Raw genomic sequence first — 25,899 nt, 5'->3', positions numbered from 1 at the left:
AATTTACAGTCTAAGCAATTCTTCAAGTTGGTGCCTAACTGAATCAGTTCTTACCTAGATTCACCATACAATCCATTTGTATCTAACAAGTATTTTCTTAGAAATGTGTACAACTGCTTATGGAATATTTTGGGGGTGAGAAACAGTACAAAATTATATTCTCTCCCATCACAGCCCAGTGTGCTCTAACATGTCTTCTTTTTTATCCCTTCATTAGATTTCAGGCAGACCCCAGAGCTGTCCAGTCACTCTGAGTGTTAAAAATTTCCATTTTGATCTACACTAATTTAAAACCATGATCTCTATCAAATCGAGTATCTGCATTCTCATTGAACCCAGACTAGCTAAGCCTAAGTTTAAAACTCTGGATTTTAGGGAAACAGCATGTCGGGTCATTTATTCCTTATCCCACCCTCCTTTTCTGCTCTAGCCCATAGAGAGAAGAAGAGAGTAGAAGAAAAAGAGCAGAATCATTCTGTGCCCAATTTGGTTCCTTGTAACCTTCATTTAGTGGTCACGACCTCTGTGTATGAGCCTTCTAACAGTGTCCCACTCCTGCATCGCATATCTGGGGACTGCAGGCGTCCCTGCAGGAGGCATTCCCACCCCAGGTGCCTCATCCTTGTTATCAGTGCTGGTTTGGCCTTTCTCAGCATCCTCCTCAAGTCCTGTGGGATGTGTCACAGATGCCTGACATACCCTGAAGTGGGAGGCCTGAGGAAGGGCCAAATCAGCCTGGCTTCCACTAGTCTCCAGACCTCATGAAACTGATGCATCTTTGGCACCTGAATCATTGACAGTATGGTCTTCTTTCCCCACTGGCCTGTTTCTCCTCCCGGCCATCTCTCTCCATTTCTACTTTCCTCTGCTTAACATGGCTTCCCAGGTGATGTTAGTGGAACCCACCTGCCAATGCAGGAGATGTAAGAGACTCAGGTTCAATCCCTGGGTGGGGAAAAACCCTTGTAGAAGGGCATGGCAACCCACTCCAATATTCTTTCCTGGAGAATCCCACAGACAGATGAGACTAGTGGGCTACAGTCTATAGGGTCGCAAAGAGTCAGGCACAACTGAGGCGATTTAGCATGCACGCACTGCTTTGCACAAACACAGAGTAGGTCAGTGCCAGGGTCCAGCCCCGGTGGATCCAGGGTAATTAGAAGTGGGGACAGCGTGGCGAAAGAGATATACAGATTTAGAGAGAGATAAGGAAAGAGTTTGCAGTTAAGAGAATAGAGGAGAGAAAGAGGATGTATTCCTTGGTTTACATAGAAAGCCAATAAAGCCCTGAGACAAGGGACTTGAACCGTCTACATAGGGCCACAGGTGCCTGCTTGAATAGCGGAGGGTGCCCCGCCTTGGGCTCCCTCTCGCGTGGGTCTTAGAAGCCCGAGAAAATAAGTAGATACGGCTAGCCTCTATGCCCCAGATGGGAATCAGCCAGCAAAAGAGTAAGAAAGAAAAAAAGACACAGGGGAACCAGTCTTTCCAGGAATTGGCCCGAGAAACTGGTCCATCCTTTATTGTCCAGAAAAGCTTTTTATACTTTTGGCTGTACATAGAGATCAATGGACAATACAAAGTTATGCAGCGTCAACAGCCCTGACTCTTATCGAGACCAGGCTTTCTTTCTGCATACCTAGCTGTATACACAAGTCTTAGGTGATTTACATCATCTTCTGGCCAGGAGGCCTATTAGCATTTTACCGCCCTTTACTGATAAGGGTCTGTCAACCAGAAAACTTATTTGCCTTAAAAGTGTTGTTCTTTCCAAAGTCTGGTGCCATTCTCAGAAAGCACTAAATAAAGTTACATTCTTATATAGCAAGGACACAACAACTTATAACAAGGAAAGAGGATTACAGTGATTTATAACAAAGAGAAAGTTCGTTAACTCAAAAGTCTAGTGTTGCTAACATCAAAACTACTATATTCCTTTTTCTATATCCCAATTACATTGATTAATATCCTCCAGGTGCCTAAAAGATAAAGAATATGGAGGCCTGGCAGCAGTCATTGACTCAACAGTGAAACCCATCACCAATATAATTTTTAGCTTTTTAGAAAAGGCTCTATATCTTAAAGATGCTTTAAGCTGCTTGCCTCTCATGGTTGAGGGGCTGTAAATGATCACAAGTTGTAAAAGTCTCTAATTGTCAGGCAAGTTAGAGAGCCATCAGAGGGGTTTGAGCTGAGACACTCCGTTTATATGCAGGAGACTGTTAACTGGAGCTCTAAGTTAACTCTTTCCAGAGAAAGGTGGTTGGGGATAGCCCCCTGTTATGTCAGAAGAGTGGAAAGCACAGTACAATAAAGCAGGCAGACTCTGGTTTTGGGGGTAGATGCTCAGAAAAATCCAGGGGTACCCCTGAGGCCTGATCTCAGCCTTTGCCTTTTGCCAGGCCCCCTTCCTCATGACCTTTGCCATGGGCGGGATTCCCCATGCTAGCTCCCAGCAGGTCAGCATGCAATTGAAGAAGTAGATTTAAAGAGGCAATCAAGATTGAATCATCTTGCCAGTACCTTCTTCACTGGAGTAGTTTCCTGAACAAAGGACCCCAGAAGAAAAGTCTGCCTGGAGAGATTCTAAGGAGAAGTCAAGAGAGGTCAGCTGGGGGGGTTCACCCCACATTAGGGAACTGAACAGTGGGTGGATTCCCCCAAAAGAAGTTACATGTATACCTCATCACTGAGCCTGCAGTTGGACTTCTGCCACAATCAAGACATAGGTCATTAATACCCTGACACTACAAGGCAAGAGAACACAGTTTTCATCTCTTTATTAATACTCTTTTTATTCTTGTTCCATCCTGGAGGGTGGTTGGGGCTCCAAGCAGAAACTGGGAGTGAGAGGAAGAGGCCTAGGCCTGGATGGCACTGACTGGGGTAGAAAAGATAAGATTACTTAACTGGATTTGATTTTAAAGCTTTAGTGTGAATTATAAAGACCTTATCATGACTTCATAAATTTTGGAAATTGAATGGAAAATAGTAATACCTTCCCAGAATGTTCTTAAAATGTGGGGAAGGGAGAATCAATAGAGTAGATTTGCCTGCTTTAGGAGATAAATGGTAAAGCTGTTTTATGTTTGAGATTCACCAAGTTCAGACTGTCCCAAATCTAGTGACATATTCGATGGGCCAGACTTCCTAATCAGATTAGAAGGAAGGATGAAGTTAATGACTAGAGTTCTGTTCTTTCATGCTTTTCCTGAATAATTTGAAAACTTCTTCCCATCATCTCATTATACATTTTCAGAAATCTCATTTATTTCTTAGAAAGTAAATAATAATTATTTAAATAATCACTTGGTACTTCTGAGTACATTCTTAATTTTCCCCTATTTAAGTTTTGATCATCAGAAGTAAATTTACTGTTGATGAAGTGCTCTTCAAAAAATGACCATTTGATTTCTGGGTCAGTATTTAGGGCTGACATTTCAAAACATGAAAAAATCAATCTGCTAAGACACGAGCACTGGCTGGTCAGAAAGGATGCTCTTTTGAGAGGTAGTTAATCTGTGGAGACACTCACTTTTTCTTTCCATTTGATCTTTCATTGTTGGATCATGTCAAGGCTTGAGAGGTGTAGGAGGCTCAGGTCAACAGATATTTACCAAGCAGTATTTAAGCGTTTCATTATTTTCACAATGGAATGGTTGAATTGGTACATACCATCTGAAGATTAGCCCTGTCAAGATAAGTGAGCCAATAATTTACTTACTTCTGAAATCCCAGTAAGATGCCCTAAAGTGTATCTCTGAAAGATAAAAATGAGATAGGGTCAAACAGATGGAAAACCCTAGGTACAGAAAATACAACCCACATTAAACACAGTGAAAATTTATAAGAAAGGTAAGATAAATATTCTTTCCATAGGACCTGGGAGAAATTCTTAATCCCAGAAAAAAGCAATTGAAGAATGAGCACAAGAAAATAATAAAACTGATCCTAGAGAAAGTTTTCTCTGGGCTAAAGAATCTAAACTCCAAATGTAAATGTCTACCAACTACAAAGAGACAAAACAAAACCAAAAATAGAGGCACTAAATATAAACAAATATAAGGAGAAGTTCTTAAAAGTTCCTAGGGATGAAGGCCAGAGAGAACTAGTCTATGAAAATGGAATGAATACCATACTGGGACCAAGCTTCTCCTCAGTACACTAGACCCAAGAAGACAATGGAGTTATGTTTCTGAAGTTGCAAGATAATTTATTTTTGGAAACATAACTCTTGTGAAAATTAAAACTATAATTGAAATCCTATAAAATTTTTAAAAACTTTTTGGAATTGTTGCTGTTCATTGCCAAGTCATGCCCAACACTTCATGACCCCAGGGACTGCAGCAAGCCAGACTTCTCTATCCCTCATTGTTTCCCAGAGTTTGCCCAAGTTCGTGTCCAATGAATCAGTGATGCCATCCAACCGTCTCATCTCTGTCACCCTCTTCTCCTTCTGGCTCAAATAAGAAGTAGTCTATAATGGATAATTATATATAGTAAGCATTTCTATATACTATAATATACAATATGGTGGCTCAGATGGTAAAGGAGGAGACCCAGGTTCAATCCCTGGGTCAGAAATATCACCTGGAGATGGAAATGGCTACCCACTGTATTCTTGCCTGGAGAATTGCATGGGCAGAGGAGCCTGGTGGGTTACAGTCCTTGGGGTTGCCAAGAGTCAGACACAACTGACTGACTAACATTTTCACTTTTCACAATATAACAAACATTTTATTATATTAATTTTTAATTAATATAACACATGATTATATAACATAAATTTATAAATAAAATTTGCATTAGTATAAAACAGAGCAAGAATCAGATGGTCATGGATCATTAGAACCAGGCAAACCACATCTAAGGGAGTAGAGGTGAGGCAATTCTTAGAAAGGAGACCTTGTGCCAAGACCAGGGGGAGGAGGGGATGAAAGTAGCAAGGCCCAATCCAGCCAGACACCTCCCGGAGGGTGGCCAAGCCCCCTTCTGTGAATTCACGAGACTCTGGCTATCTTGCTCAAGTACTTAAGTTGTGACCTGCATCTAGAAAGGGATGGTTCAAACCAAACTTCAGTCAACAGGTGAGATGAATAAACAAGTTGTGCTCAATTCACACAGTGAAATGCTACTCCATCACAAAGAAAAAAGACTAAAATACTGATTCATGCTTTGACATGGATTATTCTCCAAATTACTATACTGAGTAAAATAATTCAGACAAAAATGAGTATATATAATGTATAAATGTATTTATATAAAATGCTAGAAGTACAAACTAGTATAGAGTGACATAAAGCTGATCAGTGGCTGCCTGGGGATGGAAGAGGGTTGAGTGTGCAGGGATGAACAGGAAGGACATTACAAAGAACATGAAGAAACTTTGAGGAGATAGGTATGTTCAGTCTTGATTTTGGTGATGATTTTATAGATGTCTACAAATGTCAAAACTTATCAAATTGTGTAGCTTAAATATGTTCAATTTATATGTCCATTATGAAAAATATTAAATTATGAGCTTCTCTGTTAAAAAATTTAAATATGGGGAGTTCCCTGGTGGTTCAGTGGTTAGGATTCAATGCTTTCACTTCCATGGCCTGGGTTCAAAACTTGATGGGCTAACTGAGATTCTGTAAGCCATGCAGTGCAGCCAAGAAAATTTTTTAATTACTTAATTATTTTAAAGGGATGGTTCAGAATAGATCATCTCAAAGTCACCTTCAGTTTTATTATTTTGTACATTTATCATAGCAGACTAACAATTGAATGGCCAAGAAACTGATCAGCTTGATTTTCTTGGTGTGCGAATTTTTCTGTCTCTGATTTCGTCTCCAAATGTCTGACAGAGAGAGATGCTCTTTCCAGAGGTACATCCCAATAACCACAAAATAAGTGTGAAGTGTCTGTAATTTGCATATCACAATAACCACTATGATGCATAAAGAATTATTTCTTTTATATACTCACGCACATAAATGAGCAGAAGCTTGTGTTTTTAGAAAGAAAGATATGAAATATTTACCAAAATAGAATGATATGTTGATCTGGGAAAGAAAGGAATAAAATTAAATCATTTGTTAAATATATGTGAAAGTGACTTAAAAAATGGAAAGACAAGTATAAAAGTACTAAACTAGATGTTAGAAGTGCTTATTTGAATCCAGAAGCTTTAAGATATTCAGCAGATTTTGTAAGCACTTTGAAGCTTTTTCTATTTTTAAAATGGTCAATATGATTTCTCTATAGCTTGTGGCACAGGATTAGAGAAAGTTACTATATTGAAAGCACTAAATCAAAATAAATTGATGATTTTCAGTGTTGGAAGAGTTGTGTATAAACTAATACTAAGCAGTCTAGGGTGCTTTTAAATTATCTGAATCATCTTTAATCATAAAATGAAGATGAGAGCGTTTCATTCAAGCATAGTATATTCAGAAAAAATTCACTGTCTCAGGAAAGGCTTACCAGCTTAAAGCGTTTGTTTAACAATAGAAATGATGTGCTAATATACTTCTGATTTATATCAATCAAGAAATTGAAGAAAAATAACAAGAATATTTTTAATATGTATTCATGCTTGCCCCAAAGATATGATGCTCTGATTTTTAAATTTTGATGTCTGATTACAACAAACCAAAAGTTAGAAGAGAATCAAACAATTAACTCACTCAGTGCATGGGACACACAGCACCCTTCAATCTTAAGACCCAGAACAAGTCTTCATGTCTGAAAAGCTGGTGAATGTTATACGAAGTGAATAGCTTAACTTATCCAATGTGAGTTGCTTAAATTAATTCAGTTTCAAATCTGTGGGTCACACAAAATGTGTTTACCAGCCTCTCTGCTGCTGCTGCTAAGTCACTTCAGTTGTGTCCGACTCTGTGCAACCCCATAGATGGCAGCCCACTAGGCTCCTCTGTCTCTGGGATTCTCCAGGCAAGAATACTGGAGTGGGTTGCCATTTCTATCATTATTTATCTCCTTCATTTCACTTTTCTATTCTTTTGGGTGTTTTTTAATTTGGACATTTCATGGGAATCATTGAAAGCACTTATAAATAATTTTGGCACATTTAATCACTATACTTTAATAAAATAAATGTTTTAAAGATGATATTTTGGTACAATGCAAAAGTGAACAAGTATTAAATTAATTTAAGATAAAATACAGTAATGAGTGACAGTCTTAAAACCATGTTCTAAGCATATGTTAACTGGTAAAATTTCTGAACCGAAATGAAATTGTAGGAGTAGAGTTAATTAGTACAAAGAAGCTTACTGAATAATCAAATACTATTAATGACACTAATCACCTTTCCCATAGTAAAGAATTAAATGGATGTTATAGTCACTCTTTCTGGGTTGATTTTACCTGACTCTGAGATCATATTTCTGGATCACAAATCTGAACACCTGACAGTGCGGAGTCACTACTTTGCCCTCCCTGAGCCAGGATGTCTCTGAGTATTCCCCAGCTGCATGTACATTTTAATGGAAAAATATTGCAATCATGAAAATATAAAAAGAAGTAATAACCAAGGACTGAACTATTATAAAGCAATAAAAGGGGGGATTTAGAATAATGAAAACATAGTAGTTTTTTTCTTTTTTATTTATTTTTACATTTATTTATTTCAATTGGAGGTTAATTACTTTACAATATTGTATTGGTTTTGCCATACATCAACATGTACATTCTTTTTGGCTTCTCGGATAGCTCAGTTGGTAAAGAATCTGCAGGAGACCCTGGTTCGATTCCTGGGTAGGGAAGATCCACTGGAGAAGGGATAGGCTCCCCATTCCAGTATTCTTGGGCTTCCCTCATGGCTCAGTTGGTAAAGAATCCACCTGCAATGCTGGAGACCTGGGTTCAATCCCTGGGTTGGGAAGATCCCCTGGAGAAGGGAAAGGCTACCCACTTCAGTATTTTGACCTGAAGAGTTCGATGGACTGTATATAGTTCATGGGGTGGCAAAGAGTCAGACATGACCAAACAACTTTCATTTCTTTATACATTCTTTTAAATTTTCTCAAGAATGCTACAAAGGAGAGGTTATTAACTAGGGACATACAGTGAAGTTCAGAGAGCGGAAGCAGCCCAAGATCGGTGTTAAATTGCCATGTTTCTGGCTCCAAGGTCATGCTGTTTCCATTACATACAGGGTTTTATGTTATATCTACCAAAGAATGATGAAGCTGAATTTAAGTGTTTGGGTCAAATTTGAAGCATAATTTATTTTACATTAGAAACATATATGACTAAATTTTCTACCCAGCATGTGTTCACTGTGAATCTACTGTCAATTCCTCCATCTAAAATGTAGACTTACCCAGAAAATAAATTTACTGTTGAAGAATTCTCTCTCAAGACTTTGCCAGTGACAATGAGTTTGATGGCTTTTCGAAACCAAGGATAAAAGAACGCATAAATCAAGGGGTTCATAGCTGAGTTATAATAAGCAATCCAAACCAGTATTTCATAAACATATGTGGGAGTGATGAAACCTAGGAAGGCATCAATGATGGAATCCAGGAAGTAAGGCAGCCAGGAGATGAGAAACGCCAGCACTGCGACGCCCAGGGTTCTTGCTGCCTTTCTCTCCCTCTTGGCCACTCTGTCTTGGAAGCTCTCTGAGCATCGCCCAGTCTTACTGCTCAGATTCTCAATTTTTCTAGCCTGTTGTTTAGCGATGAGGAAAACATTGGAGTAAAGAACTATCATCACAAGGGTGGGAATGAAGAATAAAATGAAATTCACTAATACCCAACTCTGATTCACTGCAAATTGACAGCCTCCCACACAGGTGAGAGCACTTACTAGATCCTCCAGTCCAGCTGCATTTGCTCCTGTGCCAAGAAGGGAAAAAGAATAAATAATTGAAAAGAGCCAGGAGAAGGCAATACACATGCCAGAAACAGACACAGTGAACCTGGTTGGATAGACCAGGGGATCAGTGATCGCAATATACCTGTCCAGAGAGATAAAGCACAAGTGGTAGATGGAAGCATAACAGAATGACCCATCAAAACAAGTGTGAAATTTACAGTAAATTTCCCCAAAGTACCAGCAGCTCTCCACGGACCTCACTGTGCTGAAGGGCATCACAGTCACTCCCACCAAGAAGTCTGCACAGGCCAGGGAGGCGATCAAGAAATTGGTTGGAGAATGCAGCTGCTTGAAGTGGAGAATGGAAATCATTACCAAGAGGTTTCCAAATACAGCCAGCACAGCTCCAAAGCCGAACACTGTGTATAGGATGAGGCGGGGAGCTGGTGAGTAGGGGATTTTCACACAGGATCCGTTCAGGTGCTCATAGCAGAGCTGCATGGCTGCAGCAGTGGATGAGCTGCTGTTCATGGTGCTGCTGTAGATAGCACGTAAACATCCAGAGAAGTTCCTCCCTTTTTCAATCAAATAAAATAGAACAAAAGATCTTTGAACCAATTATTTCTGTTATAATTACCAAACATTATCATGTGACCTGTCATGTATCTATGTTAGTTTTAATCTCTGAACATATTAAATAACTGTATGTTGAATTTGAATTTATTTTAATTTTAGAATATAAAGTATAATTTTTATACTTAAAATGTACTATGAAACAATATTCTAAATTGAATAATAATTTAATTTCAAATAAATCTGTTGCAAATTTTCTTTTCCCACAAAAGATGTCTTACCTTACAATTTAACAACAATCTTTTATTACCTACCTGATGTTTGGGTGGGTATTTCTCTTTGTCAAAGTTAGCGTGGTGCGTATTGATTTGTTATTCATTCATTACGTTTTAGGGAAGCCCATATAATGCCAGTGGTAAAACTCCTGCCTGCCAATGCAGGAGATGCAAAAGACGCAGGTTACCTTTTACTACTCACCTCCAAACTATCTAAAAAGTTAATGCCAAATCCCCTCAGGAAGCACAGACAAATCCCATATCCAAAATCATCTACAGTGGAGTCCCTATGGTGCAAGGTGTGAAGAAGAAGAAATTTACACTTTTAATCTCCAATTAAAATTTATTGTTTGATATAGAATAGCATGGATACAAAACTCAAGGAAAAAGAATGAACACTCACTCATAATGAAGCAGAAACTCTAAACAAAATAAACTTAACAGCATATAAAGAGATGATACATCTTGATTAGAGTCTATGCCAATGGAAGTTTGCTTTAACAATTGAAAATCTATTACTATAATTCACCATTTTAACAGATTAAAATTGTATGATCATCCAATGAAATACAAAATTCCATCTGATATATTTCAAAATTTATTCATTGCTAAAAGGAAAAAGTCTTAGCTAACTAAAAATATGAGATCTTATTTATCTGAAGAGATCTACACAAAAAGGACCTATTGCACAGGATATACTGCAGGGAGATATTTCAGAAAATTCTCTTTAAGATGAATAAAAAGTCAGAGACACTTTAGTAGGAGAAAATTTATGAGCTATAAGGCATGCAAGATGTAAATTCAAATGCATTCCAGTCATTCATGTATATTACATTTATATTTGCTTATTTATTGTATAGACCTTGTCAAGAAAATGAGAGTTATCAAGGGAATAGTTCATGCAAAGATGGACACAATAAAGGACAGAAATGGTAATGACCTAATAGAAGCAGAAGCGATTAAGAAGAGGTGGCAAGAATACACAGAAGAACTGTACAAAAAAGGTCTTAGAGACTCAGATAACCATGATGGTGCAGTCATTCATCTAGAGCCAGACATCCTGGAGTGTGAAGTCAGATGGGCCTTAGGAAGCATTGCTATGAACAAAGCTAGTGTAGGTGATGGAATTCCAGCTGAGCTATTTCATATCTTAAAAGATGATACTGTGAAAGTGCTATACTCAGTAGGCCAGGAAATTTGGAAAACTCAACAGTGGCCACAGGACTGGAAAAGGTCAGTTTTCATTCCAGTCCCAAAGAAGGACAATGCCAAAAATGTTCAAACTACTGCACAGTTGTGTTTATTTCACATGCTAGTAAGGTAATGCTCAAAGCTCTCCAAGCTAAGCTTCAACAGTGAACTGAGAACTTCCAGAGGTACAAGTGGGATTTAGAAAAGGCAGAGCAACCAGAAATCAAATTGCCATCATCCGCTGGATCAGAGAAAAAAAAGAATTCCAGAAAAATACCTGCTTCATTGATTTTGCTAAAGCATTTGATTGTGTGGATCACAAGAAACTGCGGGAAATTGTTCAAGAGATGGGAATACCAGACCACCTTACCTGCCTCCTGAGAAGCGCTGTTTGAGACCTCCTTCAAGAAGCAACAATTAAAATTAGACATGAAACAATGGACTGGTTCAAAACTGGGAAAACAGTACATTAAGGCTGTATATTGTCACCCTGCTTACTTATGCAGGGTATATCATGCAAAATGCTGGGCTGGATAAAGCACAAGCTGGAATCAAGATTGCCAGGAGAAATACCAATAACTTCAGATATGCAGATGACACCACCCTAGGGGCAGAAAGTGAAGAGGAGGTGAAAGGTGAAAGAGGAGAGTAAAATATCTGGCTTAAAACTCAACATTCAAAAGACTAAGTTCATGGCCTCCAGTCCCATCACTTCATGGCAAATAGAGGGGAAAAAATGGAAACAGTGACAAACTTGATTTTCTTTGGCTTCAGAATCACTATGGATGGTGTCTGCAGCCATGAAATTTAAAAATGCTTATTCCTGGGTCATCCCAGTGCATCAGCCCCAAGCATCCTATATCCTGTATTGAACCTAGACTGGTAATATGTTTCTATAAATAAATAAATAAATAATGAAAAAATGCTTATTCCTGGGAAGAAAAGCTATGACAAACTTAGCATATTAAAAGCAGAGATATTACGTTGCCAACAAAGGTCCATATAGTCAAAGCTATGGTTTCCCCAGTAGTCATGTATGGATGTGAGAGTTGGACCATAAAGAAGGCTGAGCCTGAAGAATTTATGTTTTCAAATTGTGGTGCTGGAGAAGAATCTTGAGAATCCCTTCGACACCAAGAAGATCAAACCAGTCAATCCTAAAGCAAATCAATCCTGAATATTCATTGAAAGAACTCATGCTAAAGCTCCAATACTTTGACCTCCTGATGCAAAGAGCTGACTCATTGGAAAAGATCCTGATGCCGGGAAAGATTGAGGGCAGGAGGAGAAGGGGGTGATAAGAGGATGAGATGGTTAGATAACACCACCAACTCAATGGACAAAAGTTTGAGCAAACTCAGGGAGACAGTGAGGGACAGGGAAGCCTGGTGTACCGCTCTCCATGGAGGTCACAAAGAGTTGGACATGACTTAGCAACTGAACAACAATAGCAATAAAACAATGTTTATAAAATGTGATAATATTGGACCATTTTGTCTTTTATTGGACTCCAAAGAGATTGCTTCTAAATTTTCATCTCTCAGTGTGTGCTGAATTTCAGTGACAGATATATGTTTATCATTTTAAAGAAGGAAACAATGAGCAATCAAAACTTTGAATTGAACTCAGGCAAGATCAAAGAACTTCATTCTCATACTTAGTATTAACATGATCTGGTGTCTTTTTACTTTTCTCTTGAGTAATAATATGATAGATTCACTCCTACCCACTAATGAGTTTTCCTGGAATCATTTTGCCAACTCTAATTCAGTCATCTAAGGCTAAGGAGATTATAATATGGTACCAACAAAAGCATTACATGCTTGTGTAATTAGAAAGCCTTGATCAGCCAACCTGGGTAATCATATTTAGGAAAGACTATTCTGAAGTGATCTTCCCTGTAGCTCAGATGGTAAAGAATCTGCCTACAATGCAGGAGACTGGGTTCGATCCCCGGGTCAGGAAGATGCTCTGGAGAAGGGAATGGCAATCCACTCCAGTGTTCTTGCCTGGAGAATCCCATGGACAGAGGAGCCTGGCAGGCTACAGTTCATGGGGTTGCAAAGAGTCAGACACGACTGAGTGACCAACACTGCTACTGCTATCCTGGGTTGAATGCAAGAATCTGCTCTTTTGTTTTCTTTATCTTTTGTTGAGTTCCCATACTCACTACATGCTCAAAAGAAATTTCATATTCAGAATTGTACTAGAGATTTTGGATTCATACATAACAACAGAATATTTTTCAATCTTTTTTTCCTTTGGTCTGACTATCTATAATTTAATTTAGTAACAGTGTAATTCTGTGTGACATTTATTGAATGGAACTATTATCTGACTCTTTCACTTAATTTTTTCTATGTTATCTATGCTCTAAAAATAGGAAGATGTCCTTTTTAAAAATCTTCTGCAGTTAATCTGATATATTGAGGATAGTAAGTGATAACATGAAAATGTACTTATTTTTATCATGCTACTGCTGTACTTGTCTTCCTCTTTTTCCAAGCCCAGCCTTCCACTTATGGAAATTAATCCTACAGTCCCAAACTAATCTACCTTCTATTTGCTTACACAAGTCCAAACATGCTTGGGGATTCCTCAAAAGTCCTTTCTACTGAAAAATAAGGTTGTTTTAACAACTTTTAAACCTGCAGGCCATGGGACCATATGTGGGTGAGATGACAATATTATAGGAATGACCAAATACCATGTGCCAGCCTTGTGATGGCAACTCATCCTCTGCTCACAGGAGTTAGGTCTGCGATATTCTTCTGAGTCTCCAAAAATATATTTTAAAATGAATTGTCCATACTACCTACAAAATTATTTTCCTTGAGGAAAATACTAGATAAAATACATTTTTTTAATCCTTAGCTATCCTTGCACAGGTACTTAGTGAAGTGAAGTCGCTCAGTCATGTCCGACTCTTTGCAAACCCTGGACTGTACCCCACCAGACTCCTCTGTCCATGGGATTCTCCAGGCAAGAATACTGGAGTGGACTGCCATTTCCTTCTCCAGAGGATCTTCCCAACCCAGGGATTGAACCCGGGTCTCCCGCATAGTAGACTGACACTTTACCTTCTGAGCCACTTACTTGTATATAATGTTCAGTATTTGTTTGAAAACAATGAAAAGACTCAATGAAAACCAATGAGAAAAAATTACCTCAACTGAATGACAAGACAGAAAAATCCAAAAGAAAAAGACTTACATACCACTCCTTATACTACAATGGTTTCATTATACAAAATACATTGGACTTCCGCAATGGCTCAGCAGATGAAGAATCAGGAGACACAGGAGACATGGGTCGGAGATTTATACATCGTTTATGCTTTTTCTAATATTAGGGTTTTTTGCAGCAAAAGCAAAGAATTTTTGATCCTACAACATCCTGGAGAAGTAAATACAGACTACACTTAGGTGAGAAAATTGCTGAGAAAAAAATGAGAATGTGAATTACACATTGTTTTCAAGTGAGAGAAATTGATGCAGAAATGGTCCCTGCTAGTGATAATAGATAATTTTTTCAAATGCCAATTTTATATTATCTAACAAGCATTGTATCAGATTTTTTGGTAAATTTTTTTCACAATTTTTACTTCTTTATAATCTCTATAACTAATACCTGATTCCAAAGCAGAATTACTGTTTCCAAAATACTACAAGTGAACATTCTAAGATTCTTACCAGCCGTTAAGCAGGAGGGGCTTACCGGCTGCTCCAAAAGCTCCAGGAAGATACAGAGAAGATAGGGTCACAGAAGAAGAGTAAATAAACAGACCCTTAGATAATGTCCTCAAGCCTCAGTTCAGTTCAGTTCAGTTCAGTCACTCAGTCGTTTCCGAATCTTTGCGACCCCATGAATCGCAGCACACCAGGCATCCCTATCCATCACCAACTCCCAGAGTTCACTCAGACTCGCTTCCATCAAGTCAGTGATGTCATCCAACCATCTCATCCTTGGTCGTCCCCTTCTTCTCCTGCCCCCAATCCCTCCCAGCATCAAAGTCTTTTCCAATGAGTCAACTCTTCCCTTGAGGTGGCCAAAGTACTGGAGTTTCAGCTTTAGCATCATTCTTTCCAAAGAAATCTCAGGGTTGATCTCCTTCAGAATGGACTGGTTGGATCTCCTTGCAGTCCAAGGGACACTCAAGAGTCTTCTCCAACACCACAGTTCAAAAGCATCAATTCTTCGGTGCTCAGCCTTCTTCACAGTCCAACTCTCACATCCATACATGACCACAGGAAAAACCATAGCCTTGACTAGATGGACCTTAGTCGGCAAAGTAATGTCTCTGCTTTTGAATATGCTATCTAGGTTGGTCATAACTTTCCTTCCAAGGAGTAAGCGTCTTTCAATTTCATGGCTGCAATCACCATCAGCAGTGATTTTGGACAGCCCAAAAATAAAGTCTGACACTGTTTCCACTGTTTCCCCATCTATTTCCCATGGAGTGATGGGACCAGTTGCCATGATCTTTGTTTTCTGAATGTTGAGCTTTAAGCCAACTTTTTCACTCTCCTCTTTTACTTTCATCAAGAGGCTTTTTAGTTCATCTTCACTTTCTGCCATAAAGGTGGTATCATCTGCGTATTTGAGGTTATTGAGATTTCTCCCAGCAGTCTTGATTCCAATTGTGTTTCTTCCAGTCCAGCATTTCTCATGATGTACTCTGCAGAGAAGTTAAATAAGCAGGGTGACAATATACAGCCTTGACGTACTCCTTTTCCCATTTGGAACCAGTCTGTTGTTCCATGTCCACTTCTAACTGTTGCTTCTTGGCCTGCATACAGATTTCTCAAGAGGCAGGTCAGGTGGTCTGGTATTCCCATGTCTCTCAGAATTTTCCACAGTTTATTGTGACCCACACAGTCAAAGGCTTTGGCATAGTCAATAAAGCAGAAATAGATGTTTTTCTGGAACTCTCTTGCTTTTTCCATGATCCAGCAGATGTTGGCAATTTCATCTCTGGTTCCTCTGCCTTTTCTAAAACCAGCTTGAAGTTCAGGGTTCACATATTGCTGAAGCCTGGCTTGGAGAATTTTGAGCATTACTTTACTAGCGTGTGAGATGAGTGCATTGTGCGGTAGTTTGAACATTCTTTGGCATTGCCTTTCTTTAGGATTGGAATGAAAACTGACCTTTTCCAGTCCTGTGGCCACTGTTAAGTTTTACAAATTTGCTGGCATGTTGAATGCAGCACTTTCACAGCATCATCTTTCAGGATTTGAAATAGCTCAACTGGAATTCCATCACCTCCATTAGCTTTGTTTGTAGTGATGCTTTCTAAGGCCCACTTGACTTCACTTTCCAAGATGTCTGTTTCTAGATGAGTGATCACACCATCGTGATTATCCAGGTTGTGAAGATCCTTTTTGTACGGTTCTTCTGTGTATTCTTGCCATCTCTTCTTAATATCTTCTGCTTCTATTAGGTCCATACCATTTCTGTCCTTTACGAGCCCATCGTTGCATGAAATGTTCCCTTGATATCTCTAATTTTCTTGAAAAGATCTCTAGTCTTTCCCATTCTGTTGTTTTCCTCTATTTCTTTGCATTGATTGCTGAAGAAGGCTTTCTTATCTCTTCTTGCTATTCTTTGGAACTCTGCATTCAGAAGCATATATCTTTGCTTTTCTCCTTTGCTTTTCACTTCTCTTCTTTTCACAGCTATTTGTAAGGCTTCCCCAAACAGCCATTTTGCTTTTTTGCATTTCTTTTCCATGGGGATGGTCTTGATCCCTGTCTCCTGTACAATGTCACGAACCTCATTCCATAGTTCATCAGGCACTCTATCTATCGGATCTAGGCCCTTAAATCTATTTCTCACTTCCACTGTAAAATCATAAGGGATTTGATTTAGGTCATACCTGAATGGTCTAGAAGTTTTCCCTGCTTTCTTCAATTCGAGTCTGAATTTGGTAATAAGGAGTTCATGATCTGAGCCACAGTCAGCTTCTGGTCTTGTTTTTGTTGACTGTATAGAGCTTCTCCATCTTTGGCTGCAAAGAATATAATCAATCTGATTTTGGTGTTGACCATCTGGTGATGTCCATGTGTTCTCTTGTGTTGTTGCAAGAGGGTGTTTGCTATGACCAGTGCATTTCCTTGGCAAAACTCTATTAGTCTTTGCCCTGCTTCATTCCACATTCCAAGGCCAAATTTGCCTGTTACTCCAGGTGTTTCTTGAATTCCTACTTTTGCATTCCAGTCCCCTATAATGAAAAGGACATCTTTTTTGGGTGTTAGTTCTGAAAGGTCTTGTAGGTTTTCACAGAACCATTCAACTTCAGCTTCTTCAGCATTACTGGTTGGGGCCTAGACTTGGATTACTGTGATATTGAATGGTTTGCCTTGGAAACGAACAGAGATCATTCTGTCGTTTTTGAGATTGCATCCAAGTACTGCATTTCGGACTCTTTTGTTGACCATGATGGCTACTCCATTTCTTCTGAGGGATTCCTGCCTGCAGTAGTAGATATAATGGTCATCTGAGTTAAATTCACCCATTCCAGTCCATTTTAGTTTGCTGATTCCTAGAATATCAACGTTCACTCTTGCCATCTCTTGTTTGACCACTTCCAATTTGCCTTGATTCATGGACCTGACATTCCAGGTTCCTATGCAATATTGCTCTTTACAGCATCAGACCTTGCTTCTATCACCAGTCGCATCCACAGCTGGGTATTGTTTTTGCTTTGGCCCCATCCCTTCATTCTTTCTGGATTTGTTTCTCCACTGACCTGCAGTAGCATATTGGGCACCTACTGACCTGGGGAGTTCCTCTTTCAGTATCCTATCATTTTGCCTTTTCATACTGTTCATGGGGTTGTCAAGGCAAGAATACTGAAGTGGTTTGCCGTTCCCTTCTCCAGTGGACCACATTCTGTCAGGCCTCTCCCCCATGACCTGCCGGTCTTGGGTTGCCCCGCAGGCATGGCTTAGTTTCATTGAGTTAGACAAGGCTGTGGTCCTAGTGTGATTAGATTGACTAGATTTCTGTGAGTATGGTTTCAGTGTGTCTGCCCTCTGATGCCCTCTTGCAACACCTACCATCTTACTTGGGTTTCTCTTACCTTGGGTTTGGGGTATCTCTTCACGGCTGCTCCAGCAAAGCACAGCCGCTGCTCCTTACCTTGGATGAGGGGTATCTCCTCCCACTGCCCTTCATGACCTTCAGTGTGGGATGGCTCCTCTAGGCCCTCCTGCACCCGGGCAGCCATCACTCCTTGGACTTGGGGTTGCTCCTCCCAGCCACCGCCCCTGGCCTTGGGCGTGGGGTTGCTCCTCCCGGTCGCTGCCCTGGCCTCGGCCATGGGGTTGCTCCTTCTGGCTGCCTCCCCTGGCCTCGGGCGCCGTCCCTGGCCTCAGGCGCGGACTGTCTGATATGGGCTAAATTAGGTCCTCTCACCCCCAATTCATATGTTGAATTCCTAACTCTCAGTATTTTGCAATATAACTATATTTGGAGACAAGATCTTTAAAAAGTTAATTAAGCTAAAATGAGTTTTTAGTCCTATATGACTGGTATTCTTAGAAGAGTAGATTAGGATGCAGACTCACATGTAGCAAGGACCATAAGAGGACACAGAGAGAAGACAGGCATTTGCAATCCAAGGAGAGGGGTCCTCTGAGCAAACGAACTCTTGCTGACACATTGATCTTGGAATTCTAACCTCTACATTTCTAAGTGGGAGAAATAATTTCCTTCAATTGAGCCACCCTACCTGTGGTACTTTGCTATGACAGCCCTAGAAAATGAAATAATGTTGCAAAAGACTGAGAAAGAAGGACCATTGAAAGATGAATGAAAGTTGAGCCTAAATAAGAAAATGATTACAGATTTGAGAATGAAAAATGAGATTCAGGATTCACAGAATTGGATATATAGTACATATAGTATATATATACATATAGTATAACAAGTACATACAGTAAGGATGTGTACAAAGCATCAAGACAGATGATACAAGTAAACCACTTTACCATTTATTACTTTGTTAAATCACTTCAGTTGTGTTCAACTCTTGCTGAGCCTATGAACTATAGCCCCCCAGGCTCCTCTGTCCATGGAATTCTCCAGGCAAGAATACTGGAGTGGGCTGCCAGGCCCTCCTCAAGGCCAAGCCTTTATTACTTAGAGAAAAAAATAGTATATGATGAAGCACCTGTCTGTGACTTTGCTCCTGGCTAATTTGAAAAATATATACATTTCCCCAATTTTGAAAGGCTTTATTCATTTTTTGTATCTAATTTCATCATAAATTCATAATTTTAAAAATAACCCTAAATTTTTCAACTTAGTGCTTTCATTTACTCTGAAAATAAGCTAGTGGTTGATGAACTATCCTTAAAAAGTCCCCCACTTAAAATAGCTTTCAAAGTTTTCCTAAACCAAGGGTAAAATAAAGCATAAATCAAAGTTTCATGGCTGAGTTATAATAGGAACCCCAACAGCAAATCTCATAAATATAGGCAGGGGTTATGAAACCCATAAAGGCATCAATCAATATATCAATTGTATATGGTAACCATGAAATCATAAATGCTACTACTGTGACCCCCAGGGTTTTAGCTGCTTTTCTCTCTCTCTTGGCCACTCTGGATCTGTAACTCTCTGATTCTGCTTTGCTACCAGTATTTTCCATTTTTAGAGCTTGTTGTTTAGCTATTTAAAAAATCTTGTCATAAAGAATTATCATAACAATGGTAGATATAAAAAATAACAAAACATTTACCAAAACCCATATACAGTTGAGAGCTCTTACTAATTCCTCCATCCCATCGTCACTGACACCTGTGTAGAACACAGCTCCGCTGTACACAATGGGCAGAATCCAGGAGATGCTGATGCATACCCCTGACACAGACACTGTGAACTTGGTGGGATAGACCAGGGGGTCAGTAACAGCAATGTACCTGTCGATGGAGATGAAGCACAAGTGGAAGAGAGAAGAGTAACAAAATGCCACATCACAGGAACTGTGAAGGGCACAAAATCTGGCTCCAAAGTACCAGCAGCTCTCCACGGACCTGACCATACTGAAGGGCATCACAGTCACTCCCACCAGAAAGTCCACGCAGGCCAGAGAGGCAATCAAGAAATTGGCCGGCGAATGCAGCTGCTTAAAGTGAAGAACTGAAATCATCACCAAGAAGTTTCCAAAGATAGCCAATAAAGACCTGAGGCCAAACAGTGTGTACAGAATCACCCACGATGCAGGCAAGTAAGGAGATTTAATACAAGATCTGTTCACACTCTCAGAGCAGAGCTGCACGGTTTCAGATTGGCAAAGATTGCTGGCCATGGTTCTGCAGTTGGATGCTTGCTGTGTTTCTGCATTTCAGAAAAATGGTCTTCAATTCTGAAAATTTAAAAAAATAAAACAAAACTGCATACTTGAGTACTACTTTTAAAAACTGTCTCATATTTCATCCTTTTCCCATTTTGTTATGAATAGAAACTAAGAAAATTTTTTAAACTCAGAAATACATTCTTTATGTGTTTACCTAATATTTCTATAACTATATCTAAATTTCCTAGATAGTTAACGCTAAGCAAATCTACTATGATTTTTCATCAGTGCAGAAAACACATTGCCTAATAATTGAAGAAATTTAATTTAATTACTTGGCCCTTTATACCTGTTAATTTCTTCCTTACAAAGGATATGTGTGCATGCTTAGTTGCTCAGTCACTCAATTGTCTCAACTCTTAATGATCCCAGGTCCTTTAGCCCACCGCTCCTCTGACCATGGCATTTTTTCAGGCAAAAATACTGGAGTGAGTTGCAATTTCCTACTCCAGGGGATCTTCCCAACTCAGGGAAAGAACTCATGTCTCCTTCATCTCCAGCACTGGCAGGCAGATTCTTTACCACTGAGCCACCTGGGGAGCCCCCTTATAAAGGATAATCACATGCAAAAATTGCATGTTTAAAAAGTCACATTTTAATAGACTTCCACCTTCACAACTGAGAAGTTAACACCCAGGATGCTTTAAGTAGCCAGCCAATAAACTTTGTCCATGATAAATTTCTCACAAGCAACATCTGTAGGGTGACTCACGAAAGGAAACTTACTTTATGTCATTACAATTAAAAAGTTCTACAGAAGATATTTCTCTGAGCCCTGCTACCTTATCAAAATCCTTATGATTTTCCAACGGAGAAATTTCTTTTAATTCAACTGTTCTGAACTAGCGTTATTCTGTATATGACAATAATGTTATCTGTTCACTATTTATAAGACTGGCTGCATAATTTGCAGGGTTGGGCAAAATAAAAATGTGGAGATCTTTATTCAAAAATATGAAAAATAGTGTCCTCAAAGTATCAAGCTTTTCCCCTTCTCTGCAGTTTCTCTCACCTGCCAAGATGTTTGATTTTTGCTATGGAGTGCCTCTCTCTCAGACATGGAGATATTAGCAGGGCAAGTGCAGGTCCTCAAAGGTGCCTAGAGACCCTGTCCTGTGACTCAGTGATCCAACCACTATCAGGCACCCCCTCCCACCAACCGCTGAAAAAATAGTTCAGGCTCAGGTTGGAGTGAGGAACCTGAGCCAGGTATCTGCCCTTCTCCTGGGCCTGCCACCTCAACCAAAGGCAGATAGACAACCCCCTGAGATGGCAGCCTCCACGTCAGGAACCACACAGTACCTGAACTGGTGAAGGAGGGGCTTGGACTCCCTGAATCTCTTAAGTAACATGCTGTGCCCTACCAGTCTGAGATGGGGTGACACTTGCCGTGCTTGCCCTGAGACTGCTCAGTGCACACCTGACCACAACCTTCCCGGCATCATACCCAGTGCTCAGATAGAGTGGAGGGGGTGGGGTGCCAGTGCTAGTAAGTCTGGGTGAGGAAGGAGAAGCTGAACTGGGCCCAACAAGCCAGGGGTTGGGGATCCAGGTGGATGAGAATCCCTCCCATGAAAACAATTATTCAATTAATCATCTACCAAATTCTTCTGGGGAGTACTATCATTTCTTTTCTTTCAGTTCTCAAATATAACGTGATTTCTTCCCACTCTATTTAGTAACATTGCCTCCCCCTTTTTTGATAACATAACATACAGAATTTCCAGACTGAGAGGGTGGAGAGGTTTGGGGTGCATTATGGAAGCAGGAATCAAGGGTGAGTCCAGGCCTTTAGCCTGCCCACAAGAAAGCGTAGGAGAAAGAGTACACTTGGGGGAAAGATGATGGGTTAAGTTGGGATTGGTCAGAGGGACGTAACACTGAGATTCTTTAGTGAGTGGTTTAGTCTGTAAATGTTTAGCTCAGAAAAGAAACTTTGCCTGATATGATCACATGAAATTCTTCAGCATACTTGTGTTTTGAGAACACAAGTTTTGAGAACATTTTGAGAAGTAAATGCGATTTCCTGCTGTACACCTGCCATAAAGCCTAGGATATATATCTGATACTCAATAAATATTTGTTGACCAGTTTAGAAGATATATAGTGAAAATAGAAGGAACTGGATGTGCACCAACTTCAAAGTTATGCTTACAGACAAACATAGATGGGAAAAGATGAAAAAGTGGTCCCACAGACTCCCATGGGATGAAAATGGTTTGTGAAGGGGACAAGTGGTTTGACACTCCTTGACCAAGAGTGTCAAACGTTAGTGATGGGTCAGGTTAAATAAAAACTACGAATTGTTTGTGGTCATTAAAAACTGGATCACTGATGAACATGATTCTACCTCTTCTGGTGGAATATTGGAGATAAACTCCAAATTGCAGCAGATTGAGAATTAATGGGAATGAGCAGGGAAGACAAGGAAACCATGAGCAATGGCTGATGTTTTCATGTTAATTATAAAGAGGAAAAGAGACATGAATTTCTATCGGGAAACAGGTTCAGAAAATGCCATGTTGCCATTTAGATTCTGTCTTGATTTGATTCATGTTTATTTTGTTTGGGGATGGTACAGTAGCTAATGAGGAATACAAGATCAAAGACTGAGCTCTGATCAGAGAAGTTTTTTTTAATATAAATTTATTTATTTTAATTGGAGGTTTATTACTTTACGATATTGTATTTGATCAAAGAAGTTTTACTGCCAAGCAGGGACGCAAATAAGCACACATCTAGGCCCTGGGAGACTAGAGTCAAGGGAGTAGAAATAGAGTTTTCTTAAAGCCAAGGGGCCATGAACTACCAATAATTCAGAAAGCAAAGTTTCTGAGTGCTGCTGATAGGGTAATGGAACTTGGGTTCACTTGTTAGATAAGCACCAGCCTGGTTGGAAATGCCTGCAAACCTACAAGGAGTGCCTGGCTCAGGATTTGGGCATTGTACTAGATTCCTATTGTTGCTATGACAAATTACCACAAATTTAGTGGTTTACAGCAACACAAATTTATTATCTTATAGTTTCAGAGGCTAGAAATTTAATGGGTCTCATTGGACTGAAACCAGGCATTGAAGGTGCTATTATCCAACTGGAAGTTCTACAGGAGAATCTGGCTCTTGTCTTTATTGACTCTCCCTGGTAGCTCAGAGGTTAAAGCATCTGCCTGCAATGCGGGAGACCCGGGTTCGATCCCTGGGTTGGGAAGATTCCCCTGGAGAAGGAAATGGCAACCCACTCCAGTATTCTTGCCTGGAGAATCCCATGGACGGAGGAGCCTGGTGGGCTACAGTCCACAGGGTCGCAAAGAGTCAGACAACTGAGCGACTTCACTTTCACTTTCAGGGGTCAGTTGAGGAGCTTCCATGGTGACTCAGATGGTAAAGAATCTGCCTGCAATGTAGGAAGCCTGGGTTCAATCCCTGGTTCAAGAAGATCCTCTGGAGAAGGGAATGGCAACCCACTCTAGTATTCTTGCCTTGAGAATTCCATGGATAGAGGAACCTTGTGAGCTACAGTCCAGTCCATGGGCTCAAAAAGAGTTGGACACGACTAACTGGCATGGGCTCTAGAGGTCACCTGCATTCCTTAGCTTGTAGTCCCTTTCTCCAAACAGGATGCTGCTGCTGCTGCTAAGTCACCTCAGTCGTGTCCGACTCTGTGCGACCCCAAAGATGGCAGCGCACCAGGCTTCCCCACCCCTGGAATTCTCCAGGCAAGAACACTGGAGTGGGTTGCCATTTCTTTCTCCAATGCATGAAAGTGAAAAGTGAAAGTGAAGTCACTCAGTCATGTCCGACTCTTCACAACCCCATGGACTGCAACTTACCAGGCTCCTCCGTCCATGGGATTTTCCAGGCAAGAGTACTGGAGTGGGTTGCCATTGCCTTCTCCACCAAACAGGATAGCATCTTCAAATCTTTGACTCTGACTCTCCCCTCATGTCCCTTTTTCATTTTTAATGACCCTTGTGATTACATTGAGCTCACCTGGATAGTCAAAAATAATCTTGCCATCTCAAAATCCTTAATCACATCTACAAAGTCCACTTAGCCACGTAAGGGCCTTGTCCAGTTCACTTCAGAGATTAAGCTATCTCTTTGCAACAGCAAATAAGTGATGAAGTAAAGTCAAGTGGAGGCAACTGCAAAAGCCAACGTCCACAAGTTCTGAGGATTAGTATTAATACATTAAAAATCCCTTGATGGAATCCCTGTAGTACAAGGTGTGAACTTGGAAGGTTATTTTCAAGAGTGATTATTAAGAGAGTTATTCTACAAAACAGTCTTCACATTAAGTTAGATTATCATTATGTTTATTTGGCCAAAGACTTTTTTCTTCTTAGACTTGAGCTTTTTCTCTGTTCACAGTTCTGCTGTGGCCACATTACTGTGTTTTTGTTACAAAGATATGACAGGTTACAAGCAGTGAGAATCAATCCTTGGCTTTTTTTTCTCCAGCTAAGAATCATTTTTGTATCTGAACTGGATACCAACAAACAGAAAATAAAACACACATTGGGAGCAACTTGAGAAGGATGAATTACATTACAGCAAAGCATTAAAAATGCCATTGTATTTAGACACACCCTTCTTTCTGAACTTCTACAATCAGTGCTGGTAGAGAAAAGATCATTCTCTTCTCAGGATGTTGTCACTGGGAGAAGATTGCAGTGTCTCTCCACCCACATGAGAAATGGGTGTAAATCCTCTGAATACTGCTGCTGTGAGATTCTCACAGACAGAAGACTTCACATTCCCATCTGTAGTGGGCTCAATGCTGTACCCCACCGCCACAAAGAATATGCCCACATTCTAACCCTCAGAGCCAGATCTTCTTTGGAAAAGATGCTTTCATGGGTTTAATAAGATGAAATCATCCTGTACTACATGGATGGGCACTAAATCCAAGAGCAGTGTCCTTAGACACAAGTTGAGAAAGAGAAGAGAGAAGATGGCCTTGTGGAGATGGAGCCAGAGATTGGAATGATGCTGCTACCAGCAAAAGAGTGCTTGGAGTCATCAGAAGCCGAAAGAGACAGAGAGTGACTCTGCCCAGAGCCACGGGAGGGGAGCATGGCCCTGCTGTCAAGACCTCTAAAATCAGAGGGTTTTATTTCAGGCCTCTGGTCTACAGGACTATGAGAGAATACATTTCTGTGAGAGAATAAAGCCAGCAAGGTTGTGGTCATTTGTTACAGCAGTCCTAGAAAAGAAAACACTCTCCTGGATACTTTCCATTTCAGTGGTAGAATGCTCAGTGAAAAAGGAATTTCAGCAAAAAATCAAGGAATGAAAATCAACACATTTGTTCAAAAAACCAGATTTCAGAGCTTTGAAAGAAAATTGTAAATAATGTGAGCTTCTATCATCATCCATTTAGCAGCTGTCAACCTTATATTGTAGATATAGTTTAACTCATTTAAAAAATAAAGTTCATTTTAGAGGAGTTCTAGGTTCAACACATGGGGCTTCCCTGGTAGCTCAGCTGCTAAAGAACCTGCCTGCAGTGCAGGAGACCATGATTCTTTCCCTGGATCACGAAGACCTCTTGGAGAAACGATAGGCTTACTCCAGTATTCTTGCGGTTTCCCTGGTGGCTCAGATGGTAAAGAATCTGCCTTCAATGTAGGAGACCTGGGTTTGATCCCTGGGTTGGGAAGATCCCCT

General features: G+C 40.1%; 1 protein-coding gene and 1 pseudogene across 1 annotated transcript; both read right to left on the bottom strand.

The window, feature by feature from the left end:
* Positions 1-8,328: 8,328 nt before the first annotated feature.
* On the bottom strand, positions 8,329-9,360 carry LOC138444642 (trace amine-associated receptor 7a-like). Its single transcript, XM_069597985.1, has one exon. The coding sequence runs from the start codon at positions 9,358-9,360 to the stop codon at positions 8,329-8,331; it is 1,032 nt and encodes a 343-aa protein (XP_069454086.1).
* Positions 9,361-19,186: 9,826 nt separating this feature from the next.
* LOC138445107 (trace amine-associated receptor 8-like) lies at positions 19,187-20,181 on the bottom strand (annotated as a pseudogene).
* Between the last annotated feature and the right edge of the window lie 5,718 nt (positions 20,182-25,899).

The sequence above is a fragment of the Ovis canadensis genome, chromosome 8 (genome assembly GCF_042477335.2).
Source record: "Ovis canadensis isolate MfBH-ARS-UI-01 breed Bighorn chromosome 8, ARS-UI_OviCan_v2, whole genome shotgun sequence".
NCBI lineage: Eukaryota > Metazoa > Chordata > Mammalia > Artiodactyla > Bovidae > Ovis > Ovis canadensis.
This window is presented reverse-complemented; position numbering and strand designations above follow the sequence as displayed.